Genomic DNA, 23,928 nt, shown 5'->3' on the forward strand with positions numbered 1-23,928 from the left:
AACGATTTTTTCCCATCCAAGGTTTGCCTTAATGACACTTTCTTACAAAAAAGTTTCAAAATACCATGTTTTCACCCAAAGTTTATATTCCGTTAATATCCAAATACACTTCTCTTTCTCAGCTACCGTTTGACGAGTTATCAGGAGCCCGGGTTAGAGGAGTTTTATAGAATAGAGGTCAATGGATCGAATGGTAGTGATTGATTGAATATTCGCCACCGAAAATCAGCTAAGAATAAGAAACCCTAGCATTGCGGTGATAGTCAATAGACTAGAAATCAGGTATCGAAATAAGAGGAGTTTTGTAAAGAGGAGACTGGAGGTTCAAATGATGGTGATGGAGAAAATTTTTGCCACTAGAATCAACCTGAAAAGGCTTTAGGTTGTACCGAAATATTAACTTTGAGTAAAAAAGTGATATTTTGAAACTTTTTGGGTCGAAAAGTTCTTAGGGCAAACCTTGGGTGGGAAAAAGTCGCTTACTCATATTTTGAATGAAGCACACTTTATTCCGTTGCTTATGTACACTCAGATCCCACGTGAAGATGGAATCGATTAAAAATCGTTGAAGTTATTCAAATGAACTACTCATCCAATTGAATATTTAAATCATTGACGTGGCTACACATCATTGTTTGTATATCTACTCTAAAAGCAATGCAAATAGTCTTTATTGGAAAAAGCTGAACCCTCCAAAAAGAGGGGAGAGAGAAGGACGAAGTGAAATGGCGGCCTCTTGTTCAATGAACAACTTGATGTTCAGTCCAAACAACCCAACTCTCTCATGGAATTTTTCTCTCCCAACCACCTCAATTCCTCCATTTCGCAAAACTAACAAACGCTTTGCCGTTTTGGCAACCTTTATGTCCACAAAACCCACAGTCCTTGTCACCGAAAAACTCGGAGAACCCGGACTTGAACTCTTGAAAAACTTCGCCAACGTTGATTGCTCTTACAACTTATCTCCCGAAGAGCTGTGCACAAAAATTTCTCTTTGTGACGCGTTGATTGTTAGGAGTGGTACTAAGGTTTCTCGTGAAGTTTTTGAATCGTCGGGTGGTCGGCTTAAGGTTATTGGTCGCGCGGGTGTGGGGATTGATAATGTTGACTTGTCGGCTGCCACTGAACATGGATGTCTTGTCGTTAATGCGCCTACCGCTAATACAATTGCAGCCGCCGAACATGGGATTGCGTTGCTCACGGCTATGGCTAGGAGTATTGCGCAAGCTGATGCTTCTGTCAAAGCGGGTTTGTGATGTTTTTTTGTTTCTGTTTTTTTTGGCTTGATTATTCAATTTGGCATTTGTTCGAACGGGTCATGTGCTTTTAGTTAACGAAGCTTTCCGTGATCTTAATAATTTTGACGATAAAAGAAAATTCAACGATATAGAGCGGAGTGATATTTTCATTTTTGTCTTGACGAAGTTACTAACAGAGAATACTATTACCTCAATTTTGAGGACATTTCATAAATTTGGTATTGTAACGTGTTATTTGCTCACTACCATCTATAACGATTGGAATTCTTTTTAATTTTACAAAACTTTTTCATTGGTGGGATTGGGTGAATTCAGGGCAGTGGCAGAGGAGTAAATATGTTGGTGTTTCACTGGTGGGAAAAACACTTGCTGTGATGGGATTTGGAAAAGTTGGGTCAGAAGTAGCACGACGGGCTAAGGGCCTTGGGATGCAAGTGATTTCTCATGATCCATATGCTCCAGCAGACCGTGCCCGTGCAATTGGTGTGGAGTTAGTAAGCTTTGATGAAGCCATATCAACTGCGGATTTTATCTCATTGCACATGCCTCTCACCGCTGCTACTTTGAGAATGTTTAATGATGAGGCTTTCTCTAAGATGAAGAAAGGAGTTCGAATTGTCAATGTTGCCCGTGGTGGTGTTATTGATGAGGAAGCCCTAATAAGAGCCTTGGATTCTGGGATTGTTGCACAGGTTCTTCATTCATTGACAAACATGTCATTACTTATGCTTTAGAATCATCAAGGCGAAAACTGAAAATTTGTGTTTATGCAGGCTGCCCTTGACGTGTTCACAGAAGAACCCCCAGCGAAAGACAGTAAGTTGGTGCTACATGAACAAGTTACTGCAACTCCTCATCTTGGTGCTAGCACGATGGAGGCTCAGGTGTGCTAGGCCATCTGTTTTGGCTTTCGTCATACTTTTTCTTCCTTTGATTTTTGGTCAAGTGGGCTTATGAATTTCGTTTTCTGTAATCAGGAAGGTGTAGCTATTGAAATAGCTGAAGCTGTTGTAGGAGCCTTGAAAGGGGAGCTTGCTGCTACTGCCGTGAATGCACCCATGGTTCCTGCAGAGGTATTATCTTATGCGTATCACTCTAGGTGTTTAGATTTACCCGCTGCTTCTAGTTCAGATGGACAATCATTTTTTTTATTTTTTATTTTTTTTGTAGTCATATAGAAATTATCTCCTGATTGTTTGCTAACCAAAAATTGAAACTTCTCAGTATTAATAATTGAAACTTCTCAGTATTAATTCTTTCTTATTCAACGATACGTTTCAACTACTTAAACATCTTATGGACATTTTGTATATGCCCTTTTATTTATACATCATAATGCATGTGGCGGGATCCAATTAGTTATTTAACAGTATCATGAACTTGAAATTCCTGTCCTTTCCAACTCCTTCCGTCCTTCAATTTCCCGCATTTTCATAAATGGAATTTTAGGTAGAATTAATTAATTGCTGTGTTTTGGGCTCTGCTTTGTGGTATGTGCGTGTTTCTGGAGAAAAAATGAACTTAACTTTTTTCCTGTGGTCTCAGGTTTTATCAGAGCTTGCTCCATTTGTTGCACTGGCTGAGAAGCTCGGCAGACTGGCTGTGCAACTGGTGGCTGGTGGAAGTGGTGTGAAAACAGTGAAGGTGACTTATGCTTCTGCCAGAAGTCCAGATGATCTTGACACCCGGCTTCTTCAAGCAATGATTATTAAAGGCATCATTGAACCCATTTCCAGTGTTTTTGTGAACTTAGTGAATGCTGATTTCACTGCTAAACAGAGAGGGCTGAGGATTACAGAAGAGCGTATTGTGTTAGATGGTTCACCTGAGAATCCACTGGAGTCTATCCAGGTTCAAATTGCTAACGTAGAATCTAAATTTGCAAGTGCAATTTCAGACTTTGGCGAGATTACAGTTGAGGGAAGAGTTAAGGATGGAAAACCTCATCTTACCAAGGTAGGTTCTTTTGGAGTTGATGTGAGCCTAGAAGGCAGCCTCATACTGTGCAGGCAGATTGATCAACCAGGTATCATTGGAAAGGTGGGGAGTCTCCTGGGTGAGGAGAATATTAATGTAAATTTCATGAGTGTTGGAAGGAATGCTCCCCGAAAACAAGCAGTAATGACCATTGGAGTGGACGAGGAACCCAGCAGGGAAGCACTAAAAAGAATTGGAGAGACACCCGCCATTGAAGAGTTTGTTTTCCTCAAGTTGTAGTGCAGTCAATGGCATCATGCGTCGACCCTATTATGTCCAATTTTGTCCACAGTTATGATAGGTACTATTCTTTGATAGTGATTCTGCTCTAGGTTATCTTGGTAATATTTTATTATCAGCGGATTGTCTGTATCTCTGCCATTGAGTTCATTTTCTCTTTTTACTGACACAGTCTCAATTAAGCTTGAATCGTTTGTTTCAGTAATATGTTGTTGAAATGTTAAAAGTGTCAGAAATGCAGGTTGGTTCCTTCGATTTTTCTGCAGTTCTTTTGGTTCTCCTAATCCACTGTTTTGTTTTGTTTTTTTTTCAATAGAATCATGTTCTGCCCAACTATTGAATTATCTCAATGGTAAATATTATAAGAGGTGGCCTGTCGCAGTTTTGACAGAAGCCTTCAAAATAATTAACCCTACCTGTAAACCCTCTTTGGCATGTGACTGACAGTTTGGACAACATCCTCTGACATCTAATTATCATTTCTGTTGTCCTTTGAGTTATAGATGAAATCAAGCATGAATACTAACATTCATATCCAACTCACATATAACAAAAAACGGTGTAACGTGTCTACACATTGCGAATTTTGGCTACGATTTCAGGGAAAATAAGCCACCACATAGGAAACGTGTCCCAGAACATGACCTCTAAGCCAGAGGAACTGAACTACAAGTGTGGTAGGTTTTGCATATGAAGATCCTCAGGCAGGAAATATAACCCAAATTGGTGCTTGAAATTTCCAAAATAAAGCAATATGAGTACAACAAGAGTATTTTATATTCCTCTCTTCTGAGTAGCTTTATATTTTTTGTTATTGATTGGTAGTAATTCTTTGCTTCTTTGATTAGCATAAGTAGTAACTGATCTCTTTGCATGTGGTTAGGAAAGTGAAGAAATAGAAACCACAGTGGAGACAACTGATTATAGGTCACCGGCAGGGAAGGACAGAGAGCTGACAAAGGAGAAAGTGGGAGTGGTTCATCTGACTCGCAACAGGGGAAATTCAGGAACCTGTGGTGGCGCCATAGCTGGGGCAGTCGATTCTATATCAAAAACTATTCAATCCGCAAAGAACGCTGTTTGGGGTGGCAAGAAGTAACAACATATGATTATAATTTGTATGTTTGTGAGACAAATATTTGAAAATTATGAATAAGTTAGTGTGTTAACCTTCTCGTCCGCTCTTTATTTTGTAAGTTCAAACATTTACGGTGCTCAACATTCGTGCCTCTTAGTCGTAAGGCCAGTTTAACTGTTCGAGTTCGGCTGCTTATTTATTTTGTGCAAGTTATATATATCAGTCAAACGAAGTTGGACCACTTGATTAGGTCTTCACACCTTAGACAAACCTTAGGACTACTTGATTAATTGAACCCTTTATGGTATTTACACCTTAGACAAACCTTAAGACTACTTGATTAATTGAACCCTCTATGGTATTTACACCTTTAGATACTTGATTAATTGAACCCTCTATGGTTTTTACACCTAACGTTAGGACTACTTGATTAATTGAATCCTCTTATGGTATTTACACCTTTAGATAAACCTTAGGACTACTTGATTAATTGAACCTTCTTATGGTATTTACACCTTAAACAAACCTTAGGACTACTTGATTAATTGAACCCTCTTATGGTATTTACACCTTAGACAAACCTTAGGACTACTTGATTAATTGAACCCTCTTATGGTAAACCTTAGGACTACTTGATTAATTGAACCCTCTTATGGTATACCTTAGGACTACTTGATTAATTGAACCCTCTTATGGTATTTACACCTGAGGTTACTTGATTAATTGAACCGTCTATGGTATTTACACCTTAGACAAACCTTAGGACTACTTGATTAATTGAACCCTCTATGGTATTTACACCTCTAGATAAACTGCTCATTTAATTGAAACATTAATATTCCAGTTAATATTAATGATATAGCAGTAGCAAACAACTCGGCTAACAAGTGTCCAACTGATTTTTTCCGCAAGAATAAGAATATGAAACGAAAATATTGGAATGAAAACAAATAAGGTATATATGGCTGTCTCATTCTAAAGTAGAAATTCCGTTCTTGTTTAAATAATTGAATGATTCCATTTCAAAAGTGGTGCCAATTGCATAAATATCCCGCAGAAAGGTGCCGTATAGGACAAATTTATGTTGCTTTTATTTGTTGAGAAAGAAGACCGAATAAAAACATAATTAGTGGGAGGACCCAAATTTTCATCAACACTATACCTTTAAATTAAACTACCACAGAGTATGGTAGATAATAAACAGTCCATTTTTATTAGCGAAAGTCTTATATAATAAGACATGGAGCCTAACTAGTAGGTGCATATGATATGAACACAAGAGGTGCACCAAAGGCAAAAAAAAAGGAAGTATTAAACTAAACTACCATATAGCAACCTCCATGAATCCATCCTCGGTTGCACAACCCCTGAACATTCCATTTGTGTTAAACCCACATGCAACCTCACCTTTCTTTGACACCGCAATCAACCCAGCTTGTCCTTCATCAAGTCTTTCTTTTATCACAAAATCCACTGCCTCTTGCAGCTCCAGACCCTTATATTCCATCACAGCCGCCAAGTCACGAGCTAGGGTTCCACGTATGATGGCCTCCCCTTCTCCAGTGCATGACACTCCACACAATTCACATGCATACGTCCCAGCACCAATGAGTGGTGAGTCACCAATTCTCCCACTCATTTTATTCATCAGCCCTCCAGTTGATGTGGCTGCAGCGCATCGTCCCTCCCGGTCCACCACCACGCATCCAACTGTTTCTGGTGCGTACACGCTTATTGGAAGCCCATTCATTTGCAAGGGGCTACCCATGGCTGCAGCACCCACACTGCAGCTTTCCATTCCCGCTGTTGGGATTCTGTAATCAAACTAGTTAAAAGACAAAATTTTAAAGTTAGCGAGTGGAACCCATTTGTTCACAATCACAAGATTCAAATGACGGACGGTTATCAATGATTCAACGTACCAGGATGGAGTTGGCTTCCTTCGCCAATTTTAGCATTCCCACGTTTTCGTCAGTTACAAAGTAATCATTCTCCACCAACTCAACACCCTACACAACTTATTTAAACGTGTCAATATTTGAGAACTGGCATATGTTGTTCTCACAGATTTAGACTGTACACGTGGCTTAAATAAAAGGACAAAAAAAGGTAATAAAAAGTAATAACCTCTTCTCTTGCGAATTCCTCGGCACCGGAGAAAGCTATATACGAATGAGGAGATTTGTCCATGACGAGACGAGCAAGAGAAATCGGGTTCTTAACAGTTGTTAATCCGGATACGGCACCACATCTTCTCTTAGGCCCATCCATAATGCTTGCCTCCATCTCCACCGTTCCTTTTGCCGTGAGAGCAGATCCGCGCCCAGAATTGAACAGAGGATCAGTTTCCAACTCTCTCACCTAATAGAATAACGCAACCAACACCACATTAACTCCTCCGTTTTCATGCAAATAAAATATTTCTCATTAATGAACAAATATCTCAGACATGACTAACTAGAAAACCATTAACAACAAATACAAATCACAAACGAAGTTTTATATCAACAGTGAGAGAGAAGTTATATACCACAAGTTCAACAACATCAATGGCAGAAAAATTGGAGCGAAGAGCAGAGATGCCTAGATTTAGGCAGCGATTGAGGAGTTGTTTGGCTTGTTCTTGCCGTTCAGCAGGTAGATTCGGGTCCACACCAGCGCCTCCATGCACGGCTATAGCCCACCCTCCCATTTTTTTTTCTATACTCCTCTCTCGCTCTCGCTCTTTCGAACTCCTCCCTCGCTCTCTCGTTTTCGCCGTATTGATTGCATTAGGTAGATTCATTGTCCACTTTATATAGGCGATTTGCGGAATCCAAAATTATTTATATTCTAAATTTTGATTAAAACTTTATGTCCAGTTTGGGTTGCTCTCTTTCCATTTTAATTTTTTCTAAGCTTGTTCCTGAACGTGTTTCAAATACACACTTAAAAAATTGATTAAAATAAATTAAAATTTTTATCAAATAAAATATGTTAAATTTTTTTCCTAAGTTTCGCCAAAATTAATTAATCTGAAAGGTGGTGGATTCTCTACCTCGCGTGTGTCTGTCTCTCCATATGTCTTTGCTCACTTGTTGCTGTTCCGTGTCTAAATTTAAAAGGCAACGACGTTATGATTCAAGGCCTTGGTCATGTTAAAATAAATTTCAGACTTATCGAAATACTAAATCCAGTTATGTTATTCGACAGCTAGATTGCAGAGAGATAACGTAGTTTATTATCACGTAGATTATGAAATTATCAACTTGTATTAGGTAAGCTGCACCGAAACTCGGAAAACACAGCTTACTAATTAGAAATGTTTATCAAGTTCCATAAATTAATTCTCATAGCTTCATTAGGATATGCTTCTTAACAATTTAACTCCTTCTGTGTATGAAATTTTCATTTACTCAATGTTGGAACTCGTGCATATTTTAAATTATAGATATCACTTAAATTTATACATTATTTAATATAACTATTAACAAATTGAAGATGTCTTTTAACTTCCTTCTCATAATTAGTAGACTGTAATAATTAACAATTAAAATTTGTATCCCCACGTTAAGTTAACAATTTAAATTGATACCTTTCTCTTTAATGCTTTATTTTATGTTAGATCCTCTTTTCAATTTTTATATTACATCTTTTATATGAGGTTATGACTATAAAATATGGTTTTTTTAATAGATGTATTTAATGTATTATTCAAAGGCATATATTAAATATGTAAATTTGATAAGAAATAAATATAGAATGGAATCGTTTAACTAAAATATAAATTTTTTTTTAGTTCAACTCTTACTTAAACTTTTAACGTTCATTTTACTGCAACGGAAAGTTCATATTGAATTGAATGGAGGGACAACTATAATCAACTCTTTAAATTACTTAAAAATTAAGTAAGTTTTTTAATAAAGAAAAATTCAATCCAATAAATAATATTTGACTATTTTCAGAATCCAAAACAAAAATTTGACCAAAATACTTGTTTAAATGGTGATCAAATCTACCACTACTTTTTTACTCATATTCCCATTTTAGATAATAGTAACTCATAATTTCATAATTCTCCAACAGTGACTGCAATCATATGAACAACTGTAGGACTCTTGCCGAGAAATGAAATTAACAAACAGAAATTAAAGCGAAACTAATATAATTTAACTCGAATATAAACCAGTACAAGAAATTGTACGTATTTGTATACATGTTTAGAATTAGACACACAGAGGAGCAGGCGGCGGAGAAAAATGAGGCTGAGGGACCCATGGAGACCCTGTGGGACATCATCATAATCTGGTGATAAGAATAGTGAATTGGCTGGATTTGCTTTAAGGTTGATGACTAAGAAATGAGAAAGCTTTACATCATTGGATGGGTATAAAACTGATTCAACGTTCTAATAAATAATCAAAGAATACATGCACAAGCACAATACATGCATGCACAAGCACAATACACCCCCAAAAACTGAGGGATACACATTGCACGTCACCAAACACGATAACAATGTTTAGTGTACATTGTACTTCTTCCACTTGTTCTTGTGCTCTTCCTTTTGACTTCCTTCTCTTCTAAAGCCGTAGACGTTTACAACTTTCTTTGATGATTAATTGATCCACGGTAAAAATAATTTATAATATGTTTTCCTTTTTCACTTCTATTTTACATTAAATATTGAACGATCCATCTAGTGACTGACTCTAAATGTTTCTGTTGTCATATTCATTCCAGAAGAAGTGTTAAAGTCATTCAAGAGCACTAAGGGGAACTTTTTTAGTTCAATGTAATTAAAACATACTAGACATAAAAAATTAAGTAATTAAGCACATGTTTTAAGTTAGGGCAAAATAATATATATAATAGTAGGTAAAGCAAAAGCCAGTTTATGGTGTAGTGCTAATTATTAATTACATATCATGAAATTAAACAAATTAATAGACTGATATTTGGTGTTGTGTTTTAATATTTCATGTTTTGATGGGTCTATATGCTTAGCCATACCATGATCATATTCATGGTTGATGGAGTGTTTGTTGAGGGGAGCAAATTAAGGCTCAACCTCATCTTTCCCGAAGAATCAAACGGTAAACGCAATTCAATATATCAGATTATATACATACTGTTTGTCACTAGGTCTAGGTGAATATATATTATATAATATAGCGCTAATCATTTATGTCCAAATGTAATGGTGGAGTACGTAGTCGCATTTCTAAAAACCTTTTACTGTTCCAACCTCATATAAAGCCAAATAAAACATGGAGTAGTGGAGTGGTGTGGAAAACTAGAATTAATAAATTGGTGGCCGTCGCTTTCATTCCCAAACTCTGTGGAATCAATTAATGCCAGAAAGATACTAATTTCACTTCCCACTATAAACAAGACATATTATTGTGCGCTCCGAGAGATTCTTACCACAATATAGATCTTCTGTCTTACGGTGTCTCCACTCATCCCGCTTCTTAATTTCCTTCCGTGGAATCTTGTTTCTATTGCTACCTCCATTATGTGGCCTGTCCTTTCACACTATAGAAGAGTTGGAATCCAGAACGACTCCATCTACAAACGTCAATTTTATATATTAGATTAAATTTGATATAAGATTATTTTTTCTTGGTTTGACATTTTCTTCTTCTAGTCCGCAGAAGATATGTGACAGTGACACAAGCATCACTTAATTACAAATTTAAAACTCAAACAGTAAATAAAGAAGAAGAAGAAGAAAGCCGACTACCTTACTGAAGATTTCATTAGCGCAAAAGATGGTGTGAAAAAGTTTATTATATTATATTATGCTTTGCTATTTTCTTCTCTGGAAATAGGAAAAGCAAATTCTAAAACAGTGATATTAAATTTGTTTCGCCCCATCCATATCGGAAATAGATTTCCATCTACATCATATGAGAATATGAGATATGACAAGAAACTCAAAATATTAATTTGACAAATCACTAGATGGATTGTGAGAGTAAAACTTATACTATGTATTTAGATGAATCTTGACAATAATATTTGTAATAAGTACTTTTATGTAATATGTACTTTTATAAAAACTGTATTATAATCGCAACAAATAAAAAATAAATACAAATGACTACTTAAAACTTTCACTTGAAATTTCAATATCATTAACTGATACAATACTTACCTCAAAATTCACAAACGAATCAGAGCTAGATGTATTCATGGGTTAACAGGAACCAAAAGCCTAAACATAGGCCCATTGGTTTCTGTTCTTGAATCGCGCATGATGTAAAGTAAAAAGTAAGATGAATTTTATTCTGAAAAGCCCTTCGACATGTGATGGGCATATTTCAGTAGAGAAAAGGGCCAAGCTCGTCCACATATATTGGGCATGTTTCACCACACGGGCAGAGAAAAGGGCCAAGACTTTAAGCTTGGGATCTGATACCATCAAAACATTTGGTACATACATCTTTGGACAAAAATTAATTTGGGCTAAGGTTCCACACACTACACTTCTAATTCACACATTTTCATTCACATTTCAAAGATCTTGATTCCGTGGAATAGAGGATGATTTGTTCGATATTGATTGCATTTAAAATCACACACCGATATAGTATACACAAAATTTTGCACTTATTTTCAATTGTTAAAGCTAACTTAATACTCATAGATATATGGGAGTCATTAGGTCCTAAGTTATCATTGAATTTTGTAGAAGAAGGTTGGTTGGAACATAAATTCACAGCTATATCCATCTATCATGGATCTTTATTCTTTAGAACCTCTTATCCTAGTTGAAGTGCAATAAAAGTGCTTTACTGATCTTAGTATATTTTCTTCATACAGTTGTAATCTCTGACAAATTAAGATGATAGGCTTCAAAAATAGACCCACATATATATCTTGGTAATGCCATAGCCCATATGGGTTAGTTGCCGCCAATTTTAATGATATTTGGTATGGCCTTTACCTCCAAGACACCTAAAATCTACCCATGTCCCTTTCTTTTGGTCCATGAAAAGGGACATTTGAGTTGAGGGCTAATTGTCATTTCCAAAACTTGTTTTGGCTTTACAGTATTACAATACCACAATACCCCACAACTCACAGGAATTAAAATTCACAGGGATCTGAATCGAAGGCCCATTTAGCCACCCCACATTTGGACCACTCTGCCATCCATTCTGTCTACATTAACTGTCCCTCGGCGTTTCCTTTGATGTTTTCCTCGTAACACATGTATACACTCGAATATTTAAAATCAAGTTTTTACATTCAAATTAAGTCAATCAAGGTATTCTATGATATATGTTTTTCTTTCTGACAGATTAGTTAGTTTACATGTAAATTAAATATGTACAGCATATTTCATTTGGACCACGATGCGGGCACCTAAGGCTTAGTGTTGTGGCTTCAATAGAAACTTAGACCATTTATTCTTAACTATATGCCTATTGTCTCCATGCACGAAGCAGTGTTATAATTTACACACAAAACTAATGCGAATATGTCTTTACCTAGCTGGNTATACTATGTATTTAGATGAATCTTGACAATAATGTTTGTAATATGTACTTTTATGTAATATGTACTTTTATAAAAACTGTATTATAATCGCAACAAATAAAAAATAAATACAAATGACTACTTAAAACTTTCACTTGAAATTTCAATATCATTAACTGATACAATACTTACCTCAAAATTCACAAACGAATCAGAGCTAGATGTATTCTTGGGTTAACAGGAACCAAAAGCCTAAACATAGGCCCATTGGTTTCTATTCTTGAATCGTGCATGATGTAAACTAAAAAGTAAGATGAATTTTATTCTGAAAAGCCCTTCGACATGTGATGGGCATATATTAGTAGAGAAAAGGGCCAAGCTCGTCCACATATATTGGGCATGTTTCACCACACGGGCAGAGAAAAGGGCCAAGACTTTAAGCTTGGGATCTGATACCATCAAAACATTTGGTACATACATCTTTGGACAAAAATTAATTTGGGCTAAGGTTCCACACACTACACTTCTAATTCACACATTTTCATTCACATTTCAAAGATCTTGATTCCGTGGAATAGAGGATGATTTGTTCGATATTGATTGCATTTAAAATCACACACCGATATAGTATACACAAAATTTTGCACTTATTTTCAATTTTTAAAGCTAACTTAATACTCATAGATATATGGGAGTCATTAGGTCCTAAGTTATCATTGAATTTTGTAGAAGAAGGTTGGTTGGAACATAAATTCACAGCTATATCCATCTATCATGGATCTTTATTCTTTAGAACCTCTTATCCTAGTTGAAGTGCAATAAAGTGCTTTACTGATCATAGTATATTTTCTACATACAGTTGTAATCTCTGACAAATTAAGATGATAGGCTTCAAAAATAGACCCAAATATATATCTTGGTAATGCCATAGCCCATATGGGTTAGTTGCCGCCAATTTTAATGATATTTGGTATGGCCTTTACCCCCAAGACACCTAAAATCTACCCATGTCCCTTTCTTTTGGTCCATGAAAAGGGACATTTGAGTTGAGGGCTAATTGTCATTTCCAAAACTTGTTTTGGCTTTACAGTATTACAATACCACAATACCCCACAACTCACAGGAATTAAAATTCACAGGGATCTGAATCGAAGGCCCATTTAGCCACCCCACATTTGGACCACTCTGCCATCCATTCTGTCTACATTAACTGTCCCTCGGCGTTTCCTTTGATGTTTTCCTCGTAACACATGTATACACTCGAATATTTAAAATCAAGTTTTTACATTCAAATTAAGTCAATCAAGGTATTCTATGATATATGTTTTTCTTTCTGACAGATTAGTTAGTTTACATGTAAATTAAATATGTACAGCATATTTCATTTGGACCACGATGCGGGCACCTAAGGCTTAGTGTTGTGGCTTCAATAGAAACTTAGACCATTTATTCTTAACTATATGCCTATTGTCTCCATGCACGAAGCAGTGTTATAATTTACACACAAAACTAATGCGAATATGTCTTTACCTAGCTGGCTGTTGCAGGAGGACTTAATAGTTTGTTTGGCATTACATAAGATGGTGACAATTAAGATGGGACAATAAGAGCCCAGCTCGCCTAGCCCATTGGATACTCATCTTGTGGTGCCCTTTATCAACTAGTCTGCAAAACAAAATATATTTCAATCTTTTTCGTCAGGATTGAAGGGTCCAGTCCTGTACAATTATACCATTCACGCATGGAATGTGCATCTCCTAGAAGCTCGATGGATTACATTTTGTCCCATCTTTCTAAACTCTCCTTTCCATTGAATAGAATTGCAGTCTCTGTAAAGTGGGTCTGCTTCATTAATGCTACACCAGAGGGATTATTTACTAGAATATTATTAAAACTGCCTCATCATATGCCAATGATGTATTCTTTAATTTGTATTGTATTGTACTATTGTGGTAGGACTAAATGTAAAATTTAATCTTGTGTTTTCTTTAGCGTGTGAATCTAGGACTATGCCTTTATCGGTTCAATCATTTTCTATTTTTGAGGTCTGAAAATTTAATATTATCTTAATAAATGAACATGTTACATTTAGGGTGGACTGGAACCCTAATGTCGCTATATATTATTTGTGCCATATTAATGGCTAATATTATCATGTAACATATTTCTCATAGGATAAAATTATATGGAGTTAGGCCGCAGGAAGTGATTGAGTTGCCGGTTGGCAACAGTTACTGCTTCCTATGAAATTAAATGGCCGTCGATTGTTAGACAATTTATTGTATATTGTCATCAGTTTAGACTTAATTGTGGGCAACTGGACAAACTGTAAAATTAATGCCAAAATGCTCACAACACAAGGTCAAAAGGGTGAGCATTAGGGAGTTAAAAGATGTGGCAGTGTCCAGAAAAGAAGAGAAGATATTCACTGGAACCAATTAGTATTACTGTCTCCTCCCTATCTTATGAACATCAATTCATATTTTAAGATAGTCTCTTTTTCTTTTTCTTTTAGGGTTGAAATATACTACAGTCCACACTTCTAACTACCAAAAGCAAAGAGCAAAAGACCAACTAAGACATATCAAACAAAATCAAAAGATATTGTCCCCCAAATTCAACATTCCATTAACTTTCAACTTTTTCCCTTTTAGTGGGTGTGTTTTTAGTGGGATCTAATTGCATCCAAAATCTCTTTTTAATCTTCTCTTATGCTTACTTTATGTGGTTAATACGGCTTAATCCTGTACTTTCTTTTTGGTCCTCTGTTCTTATCAACTCCACAACATTCACATCTCCCATATTCTAATCTTTCAAATTTTACGCGAATCTCAACAAAAAGATGAGTAATCTTCGAAACCAAAGTGTTAAAAGATATACAAGGTGTGTGACCTGCTTTGCTGCAATATTAACGTGCTCATTTACAAGTGAGAGCACACGAGCAAAGGCTACACTCTTCCACTGGTCAATATGAATGGGGAAATCAATTATAAACTACTCCGACATTCACGGTACAGATAATATTTTATATATCAGCTTGTATAAATAAGTCGATCAGATTAAGCGATTTTAGAAAATAAAATCTAGAAAGGTGTGTATCTAAGATGGAGAATAAAGCCAATTCATGATTCCCTTTAGTTTAAAGAAGAAGTGATAGAAAGCACATGCAAACCTTCTTGCGAGTGTCTTTTCTGGTATCATCAACTATTCTTCAGCAAGATCGACTGGGTGGACCAATAGTTTAAGCGTATGTTTGGAAAATTTTGACTAACAAAACTATTGACTTTTCTTTGCAGGATAGTGGGTAGGACTTTGTTTATATTCTAAACTCCATCTCTTACTTACATAATCCTGGTAAAAATAACACAGAGAATATAACTACATTGTCCTTGTGTGTTTGGTGGTTAGGTGATGATTTTTGTTGACAAATTCTGTGAAAACCCTTCAACTAATAACCCCATATAATTAATTTGTCGACTGATCATTGTATAGTAGGCTAAATATTATACGAAATCAATCATATCACAACTTTGAATGTAGTACGTAATTAAGGATTATTTATTGGGTTAATATTCTTCTTCTTTCTTTTTCCTTTTCTTTGAGTATAATATGATTTAGACTCTTTTCTCTTTCTCTTTCTCTTTCACTTTCAAAAAGCAAGAGAGTGAACTCTATGCTAATATATGCACTCAATAATCTCTGAATGGTAGCTCCCATTGACTTTGTCTCATTAGGTTGGAGTTGGACGACCTACATCTGCCTTTCATTCAAATGTAATGCTTAAAAAACAGTGCTTTGTCAAGAACCAAAAGCCTTAGTTCAAGACCCTTGTCTATATGTACTGCTTGTTAAAACATCATAGTATAATTATATACTTGTTCCTTTAGTTATAATAAATAATAGATTAGGGAACCTAATCCCTCTTGTGTGGCTCATCAAGTGTACTTGATATTGGGAATGAACATTAGAAGTTGTAGAGCTCTTCAACTACAAGTACAAGCAGGAAGGTTTCTTCTTTGAACTACAAATTGTGTGAACAACCAGCAAAACCGGAAAAGGATATATATTTTTAGAGGTATTGGAAGAAGTATTCTATAAAAAATCAAAATTGGACGGTTTTACAGCTATGTAGCTCACTCCATTTACAGTCATTTCAAAGAAAGAAATAGGCTCTTTAAACGAGGCCAAAACTCAAACAATAAGCAGAAAATTAAGCCCAAAAATGCCAGTGGCCGACAACATGTTCTTCCCTTCACATGCAAGCAAAAAAATTCTATGTATTTTCATCTCATCCATTACTTTATTAGAAATAAGTAAAAGAAAAATGACCCATACATTAACACACAAGCATGTATTTGCCAAATGAAAATCATGAAAGATTTAGTTTTACGTATCTTACTACCATTCATATGTTTAAGCTCTCTATTGACATAAAAGAGGAAGGGCTTAACACATAAGGGAACGGAGATTATATCTTATTGAAAATCATATAAGCTACAGATATAAATATATATTATGTTCATGAAAAGGAAGGGCTTAAAACAGTAGTAACAGAGGTGTTATAAATGGAAGGACTCTTCATTGCTATGTCCATGTTCTTTGAACTTCCGTCTGGATAAAATGCTAACCATCTCTAATTCAAATTTCCGTATCCATCGCCCAAAAAGAAATGCAAAGCACCGGAATTCGGCTAAGGTTAGGAAATGCAGAGATGGTAAGCACTTTAACTTGCAGATAATAAAAAAGAACAGTATATATTATTACAGAGACTTATAAAGTTCATAAGAAAGGATAGATAACTAATGAAGGAGCTAGCTAGCGAGGAATGGTAACAAAATCCGGAGTAGCATGGTTTAGCCTCTGGAAGAGCTGATCCTCAGCCCTGCTCTTCTTGGATAGTGGTTCAGGCGAAGAAGACACTGACAATGCCACTGCCCACGAATCGTTGGAACTATCAGAGCTAAACGACACTTCCATTACGCCGTTTGGACTGCCTGGAATGGAACCAAACTTGCGTTTATTGGATTTGTTGCCATACCCTTCTATTGCCAATTCCATTTTCAGCTTCTCTACCTTGTCCTGTTTGGCATAATCAACGTTTCGTGAATGCAATCAAATTTGGGGATGCAATGTAGAAAATAGTTTTACAAAATTATAAGATTCATTAAAATAACAAGGAATAAGACTCCAACCTTGTCGATTGCTAGAATGTCCAATAGCTGTTTTTCATATTCTACTCCAAGACAGGGTTCTATGCTTTCGACAACATGAAGCATTGTAGCAGTGGCCATTACAGACGGTAGATAATGCATAAACCTAGAATCTAGAGATAAACAAACAGAATATAACAAAATCGTCATTTTCTTGGTTAAATTGATAACAGATTTCGGAGGATTAGTAACGATGAGGTAAAGCAAATTTTTTGATGGTTTACCTGAAATGACACAGAGAATGGTACGCTCACATCTCTTGAGAAATTCCCCAAAGATATAGTCTTTTAGCCCAAATCTCCTTGTAAAGTAATCGAGAAAAGAAAGTGGCGTCACCGGATTCATCTTCCATTTAAGCGTGGAGAGAACCAAAATCTCCATTCTCTGGATAGTTTTGGCCTCAAATACATATTTACTTCCCTCCACCTAAACAAAACAAATAACCCCACAAAGACAAATATCATCAGAAACACATAATCTCAACAGACAACACACCCAACACAAGATTCAGTAAAAGGAACATACTTGTAGGTCCAATAAGAGTGGCACTTGTGTCTCCTCCACCTTGGCGGCAAGAGAAAGACAAGCCACAGCAACCAGTTGTGTCATCCACGGCTTATCTCTTTGGAAGTGGAAACTGAACAGGAACCTGTCAAGATAGTTGACAGCAAGAACTGCAGTGAGAGCAGTGAAAGAGAAGTGGGCATTGACCTTGAGCATCCACTCAACAGCCTCACGGCGAGCCTTTGCCCGAGGTGGGTTAGTTTCCAGGTTTTTACACAGATGGTTTGGTACTTCCTTGGATAATAATGTGGAAGCTTCATCATTTTCCCAAAACAAGTCTTGTTCTAGCAAGATTGGTAATTGAATAGGCTTGCTGTTACTAAAATAATAGTTTTCTTCTAGTTCTTCTTGGAAGTAGTCATTACTGACTTCTTCCTCCCAATTCTCTTCTGAACAGTAGAGAGCATCAAGAAGGAAAGTAGGGTTTTGTTGTTGTAGTTGAGCATTTGACTTAGCCATCTTCTTCGGAGAAGAAGAGGTTTAGATCTTGGTTCATTTCATTATAAACCAAAGATTGTGAGGAAGGAAGAGAGGCCTAAAGATCTTGCTTGATACACCTCTCTCTAATCTCTATGAAAGGAGAAACACAAGGGAGGGGGACTGCTCAGTATCCAAAAGGGTGTTATTTATTTGGGAGTTTCCCTGTGTGCTTGTTTGGTTTTGTTTTACTTCATATTTTTCTTAAGATGAGAGAAAGTCTTGTGTTTATAGTCCAAGACCCTGAATCATGGGCCATGCAACACAATAACTCGACACGTGACAGATGTACGTTGTAGAAACCCCACAGAAATTGGACCCTACTGAATGGATTTCATTTTCCTCATTTCAGATCTTCAAAATATTTTGTAAATTATTATGATTGAAGAATATAGTATTAGTTATAGTAATCATTTTGAATATAAAAGAGGAGGAGCTGCATGTGTTAGCTTTTTTTCTACAGGTCTGACCATATAATTAATATTATATATATATATTGATTATATATTCCCTTTTATTTTTATTAAATTGAAAATTTTATTTAAGAGAGGAGAAGTTAATTGGCGCGGGCGGGAGAGCTATTCTACACACACCCCGACACCTTGAAAGTAACCTCTGAATCAGATGCAGTATTGATAGACAGAAAGGAAAAGAATTGAGCTTTTCCAATTCCAACCACAAAAATACATAAAAGTAAAAATTCCAATTAATTTCTCTTTTATCTTGATCTCTCTCTTGTTTTATAAACAGTCTGTTGAAGGATAAGTACAATTAATTAATATTGATGTTTTGTCTTTCAAGGCTGCCCTGTACTGTGTGTTCAAGCAATTTGTGATGCAATCGGCAGCAAATGCAAATTCAACCGGAAGTTTCAGATCGAGACGAGTAAAGCTTCTAATTTAAAATTTGGGTACAGAATGTGGAGTAGGCTAAGAAAGGACAAAAGTATAATGCGGAAAATCTTGGGTAACAATGTTATATGTATCAGTAATGGGTCAATATGTAATGAGAATATTGTTGAATCAGAAATGGCATGTAAAAGAAAGTAACACGCATAATTAGCAGTAAACAAAAATCCTAGCGGCGCGTCCCTCCTTTTACATAATATTAATGCCGGTGCTTTATTTTGTAAAATTATATAAATCTATATATGCTAATCATGCATATGACATGATACGCATTTGGCGTCTCTTGTTCATTCTTAATTTCAACATTTTTATGGCCGCAATATTAGAAAAAGTAAGTGATATAATAGGCAGAAAATCTGCTTCCTAGTTCATAGATCATAATGTGAATGAGCCATTCCCTCCACACAACACCCCAGATCCACATGTTGTTTGGTCCGCAAAGTTCGAAAACTTACAAACACTTCAATTAATTTTTTAAGTTTTTAAAAATTAATAATCAGATAAATCTTCAGAGTGATCACTTTTATTAATAATCTAAATAGATCGAATTCAAGATCTTTTGAATAATATATTTAAGAGTTGATCATTCTGTAGTGTTTGTTTTTCTCATCAATGTTACATATCGCTGCTTTAATTAATTGGCAGACGAGTCTTAGCAAAAAGCAACAGAAGGCCTCTGGAATCTAATTCCCCAGCTTTCTAAATGTGAAAGTATAAAGTAAATTCCACGTCTCAAGAAACAGAGACATAAATACTACTTATATTCATTTCAGAATTTGAGTTCATTCTTTATGTATATTGATGATTTATGGGAAATAGAAATTTCCATTTTACTAATAAGTAGGACAACTCAATTCCTCTTTTCTGCAAAAAGACGTCTCCCCTAACCAGCTTATTTTGTAATTGTAATGTAACGAGTGACAACGAGTAAATATAAGAAGAGAGAGAAGGTATGTCTGTGTGTGTGTGTGTGTGTGTGTGTGTGTGTGTGTGTGTGTGTGTGTGTGAGTGACTGTCTTCAAGTTTCTAAACTTGCTCCTTTCGTGCTACGTGGGAAAAAGGGTGAATGCCCGTATGCATAATGAATTTCTAATTCTGTATTATATGTTTTTAGGCATAGAGACGCGTGTTGTTTTGTTGCTTTCATGCTCTTCTTTACAGGCTCGAAAGCCAAGAAATGGAGGTGGAGAGGTTGACAGTACATTGAGAGGACGTAAAAAAGGATTAATTGAAAGCATGTAATTAAAACAGACATCAATGGNTGGATTTCATTTTCCTCATTTCAGATCTTCAAAATATTTTGTAAATTATTTATGATTGAAGAATATAGTATTAGTTATAGTAATCATTTTGAATATAAAAGAGGAGGAGCTGCATGTGTTAGCTTTTTTTCTACAGGTCTGACCATATAATTAATATTATATATATATATTGATTATATATTCCCTTTTATTTTTATTAAATTGAAAATTTTATTTAAGAGAGGAGAAGTTAATTGGCGCGGGCGGGAGAGCTATTCTACACACACCCCGACACCTTGAAAGTAACCTCTGAATCAGATGCAGTATTGATAGACAGAAAGAGAAAAGAATTGAGCTTTTCCAATTCCAACCACAAAAATACATAAAAGTAAAAATTCCAATTAATTTCTCTTTTATCTTGATCTCTCTCTTGTTTTATAAACAGTCTGTTGAAGGATAAGTACAATTAATTAATATTGATGTTTTGTCTTTCAAGGCTGCCCTGTACTGTGTGTTCAAGCAATTTGTGATGCAATCGGCAGCAAATGCAAATTCAACCGGAAGTTTCAGATCGAGACGAGTAAAGCTTCTAATTTAAAATTTGGGTACAGAATGTGGAGTAGGCTAAGAAAGGACAAAAGTATAATGCGGAAAATCTTGGGTAACAATGTTATAACATATGTATCAGTAATGGGTCAATATGTAATGAGAATATTGTTGAATCAGAAATGGCATGTAAAAGAAAGTAACATGCATACTTAGCAGTAAACAAAAATCCTAGCGGCGCGTCCCTCCTTTTACATAACATTAATGCCGGTGCTTTATTTTGTAAAATTATATTAATCTAAATATGCTAATCATGCATATGACATGATACGCATTTGGCGTCTCTTGTTCATTCTTAAATTCAACATTTTTATGGCCGCAGTATTAGAAAAAGTAAGTGATATAATAGGCAGAAAATCTGCTTCCTAGTTCATAGATCATAATGTGAATGAGCCATTCCTTCCACACAACGCCCCAGATCCACATGTTGTTTGGTCCGCAAAGTTCGAAAACTTACAAACACTTCAATTAATTTTTTAAGTTTTTAAAAATTAATAATCAGATAAATCTTCAGAGTGATCACTTTTATTAATAATCTAAATAGATCGAATTCAAGATCTTTTGAATAATATATTTAAGAGTTGATCATTCTGTAGTGTTTGTTTTTCTCATCAATGTTACATATCGCTGCTTTAATTAATTGGCAGACGAGTCTTAGCAAAAAGCAACAGAAGGCCTCTGGAATCTAATTCCCCAGCTTTCTAAATGTGAAAGTATAAAGTAAATTCCACGTCTCAAGAAACAGAGACATAAATACTACTTATATTCATTTCAGAATTTGAGTTCATTCTTTATGTATATTGATGATTTATGGGAAATAGAAATTTCCATTTTACTAATAAGTAGGACAACTCAATTCCTCTTTTCTGCAAAAAGACGTCTCCCCTAACCAGCTTATTTTGTAATTGTAATGTAACGAGTGACAACGAGTAAATATAAGAAGAGAGAGAAGGTATGTCTGTGTGTGTGTGTGTGTGTGTGTGTGTGTGTGTGTGTGTGTGTGTGTGTGAGTGACTGTCTTCAAGTTTCTAAACTTGCTCCTTTCGTGCTACGTGGGAAAAAGGGTGAATGCCCGTATGCATAATGAATTTCTAATTCTGTATTATATGTTTTTAGGCATAGAGACGCGTGTTGTTTTGTTGCTTTCATGCTCTTCTTTACAGGCTCGAAAGCCAAGAAATGGAGGTGGAGAGGTTGACAGTACATTGAGAGGACGTAAAAAAGGATTAATTGAAAGCATGTAATTAAAACAGACATCAATGGCGGGTAAAATGAGAGGTTGTAGTGGTAGATATAGTGGTTGGTATGTTGGTTTCCAGCCCACTCCACACAACCACCACCACAACGGACGCAAAACTCCGAAAAATTCAACCACAATAAGTCAATAACTGAGCAAAGTGGCTCTACGATAACAACAGTATTCTTTTTTCACTTTTCTCTCAAATTTCTAAAACAATAACAGCTGTTTCATCAATCTAGTCAAAGTCAGATAAAGGCCACACTCTTCTTCAGAATCAGAAAGTGTGGCATTTTCAATCACAAAGCAAAAACCTTTATTGGAACTCATCAAGCCATTACTTACCTAGACTGTTTAGCTGATGGGACCAATCTATGAAATACGAATCCGGCAAGACTTCATCGTCTTTCTTGAGCTCTCAACAGTTTACAAATCATGTAGCCCCATCTCTAATCTCTATAGTGTACTAAGAAACTCATTATGCTAATTGGGTGCTTATAGTAAGGGTCCACATGGACTTATATTTTATATATATATCCAGCTGTGTGCTGGAGGTCCTCAGAGTTTTAGGGGTCCACCCACAAGAGTCTAATGTTTAAACATCATGCTTGCCCCGTAATTATAGCATATACATCGAGATCTTTTCATTAACTACTAGAGATTGAAGCTGTGCCATGATGATGAGAAGGAGTTGACCTCTAATGACCCATTACACCTGTACCTTTTTCTCTTTTTATTTACCCCTTTGATAAATTTTCCACGTAACAATTCTAATTTCTAGCCCTTCTTCTGTTGGAGCCCAAAGCTAAAATTCTGTTTTAAAAAAACAGGACAGCACCTGCATGAAAGAATAAATAGCAAGAAGATTCAAACAACCCAAATTGTATTTTATTGGAAGATAAATTCCATAATAATTCGGCGTCGATTGGCATGCCATCAAACTATAGCGTGCCTTGAATACTCGGTAATCGGGATGTGTCTTGTCTTCCAAAATAAAAACATCCATGATAGTTTTTTCACAACTGGACAACGAGCCCAGCTGGGCTTGACTCTTTCGACTCGCCCAAATCCTGCCACAGCCACTTAAGAACTACTGAAGTGGGGACAAGAACACCGTGGGTCTGCAGCTATTTAGTTTCCATAAATTGTATGTGGAATTATAATTTTACTAGTACCAAAAGAATTCCTAGTAAAACCATCACACGCCTGATCACTGAATCACTCAGTGAATAATGTAGGTTAAAATCTGGCATGACCCGTCAGACCAAATATCCAGATGATTCGATATTTGGTGTCATCACATTTCTGCCTCAAGAGACGTCAAAGTAGCAGCAAACACTATCCATCATCACATTACAACTTGCAGGAAAAGGAATATATAAGTATATAAATATGTTTTTCTTGGAACAGGTATGATAGGGGTTGACTGTTATCATGACCTTCAGACGGTTTATATAATTGGAGGTAATAGAGTGTTTGCAATGTGTAATCTACCATCAAATTCTAATCCTGGATTGAAATTGAACCGTTGGTCAAAAAACGGTTTTACAAATACAATTAAGTAATCTGAAAATCCCTACAAAATTATAAAAATTGGATTCTCAGGACCAAATAAGCCAAATATACATACAAATCCAACAAGAGCGAAGCTCCAAGTCAAAAAA

At 35.8% G+C, this 23,928-nt stretch overlaps 3 protein-coding genes across 3 annotated transcripts; 1 reads left to right on the forward strand and 2 right to left on the reverse strand.

The window, feature by feature from the left end:
- Nucleotides 1–674: 674 nt before the first annotated feature.
- On the forward strand, nucleotides 675–3,632 carry LOC116125628 (D-3-phosphoglycerate dehydrogenase 3, chloroplastic-like). The gene is made up of 5 exons (XM_031411336.1): nucleotides 675–1,248; nucleotides 1,575–1,951; nucleotides 2,033–2,143; nucleotides 2,237–2,332; nucleotides 2,805–3,632. Exons 1-5 carry the CDS (start codon nucleotides 726–728, stop codon nucleotides 3,474–3,476), a joined length of 1,779 nt encoding a protein of 592 aa, XP_031267196.1. The 5' UTR covers nucleotides 675–725; the 3' UTR covers nucleotides 3,477–3,632.
- A 2,066-nt stretch (nucleotides 3,633–5,698) lies between these two features.
- Nucleotides 5,699–7,306, reverse strand: LOC116125627 (probable isoaspartyl peptidase/L-asparaginase 2). The gene is made up of 4 exons (XM_031411334.1): nucleotides 7,085–7,306; nucleotides 6,682–6,915; nucleotides 6,477–6,563; nucleotides 5,699–6,379 (listed from the first exon to the last, which is right to left on the reverse strand). Exons 1-4 carry the CDS (start codon nucleotides 7,244–7,246, stop codon nucleotides 5,876–5,878), a joined length of 987 nt encoding a protein of 328 aa, XP_031267194.1. The 5' UTR covers nucleotides 7,247–7,306; the 3' UTR covers nucleotides 5,699–5,875.
- Nucleotides 7,307–16,582: 9,276 nt separating this feature from the next.
- On the reverse strand, nucleotides 16,583–18,450 carry LOC116125632 (cyclin-D3-1-like). The gene is made up of 4 exons (XM_031411339.1): nucleotides 17,757–18,450; nucleotides 17,456–17,657; nucleotides 17,214–17,344; nucleotides 16,583–17,100 (listed from the first exon to the last, which is right to left on the reverse strand). Exons 1-4 carry the CDS (start codon nucleotides 18,252–18,254, stop codon nucleotides 16,837–16,839), a joined length of 1,095 nt encoding a protein of 364 aa, XP_031267199.1. The 5' UTR covers nucleotides 18,255–18,450; the 3' UTR covers nucleotides 16,583–16,836.
- Nucleotides 18,451–23,928: the final 5,478 nt, after the last annotated feature.

This window comes from Pistacia vera, unplaced genomic scaffold (assembly GCF_008641045.1).
Source record: "Pistacia vera cultivar Batoury unplaced genomic scaffold, PisVer_v2 Contig169, whole genome shotgun sequence".
Taxonomy (NCBI): Eukaryota; Viridiplantae; Streptophyta; class Magnoliopsida; order Sapindales; family Anacardiaceae; genus Pistacia; species Pistacia vera.

Coding starts and splice junctions, on each gene's coding strand:
- LOC116125627 (XM_031411334.1), bottom strand. CDS start 7,246: ATGGGAGGGTGGGCTATAGCCGTGCATGGAGGCGCTGGTGTGGACCCG. Junction 6,916..7,084: donor TTGATGTTGTTGAACTTGTG/GTATATAACTTC, acceptor TTATTCTATTAG/GTGAGAGAGTTGGAAACTGA. Junction 6,380..6,476: donor AGGAAGCCAACTCCATCCTG/GTACGTTGAATC, acceptor TCTTTTAACTAG/TTTGATTACAGAATCCCAAC.
- LOC116125632 (XM_031411339.1), bottom strand. CDS start 18,254: ATGGCTAAGTCAAATGCTCAACTACAACAACAAAACCCTACTTTCCTT. Junction 17,658..17,756: donor CACTCTTATTGGACCTACAA/GTATGTTCCTTT, acceptor TGTTTTGTTTAG/GTGGAGGGAAGTAAATATGT. Junction 17,345..17,455: donor CATTCTCTGTGTCATTTCAG/GTAAACCATCAA, acceptor GTTTATCTCTAG/ATTCTAGGTTTATGCATTAT.
- LOC116125628 (XM_031411336.1), top strand. CDS start 726: ATGGCGGCCTCTTGTTCAATGAACAACTTGATGTTCAGTCCAAACAAC. Junction 1,249..1,574: donor TGATGCTTCTGTCAAAGCGG/GTTTGTGATGTT, acceptor GGGTGAATTCAG/GGCAGTGGCAGAGGAGTAAA. Junction 2,333..2,804: donor CACCCATGGTTCCTGCAGAG/GTATTATCTTAT, acceptor CTGTGGTCTCAG/GTTTTATCAGAGCTTGCTCC.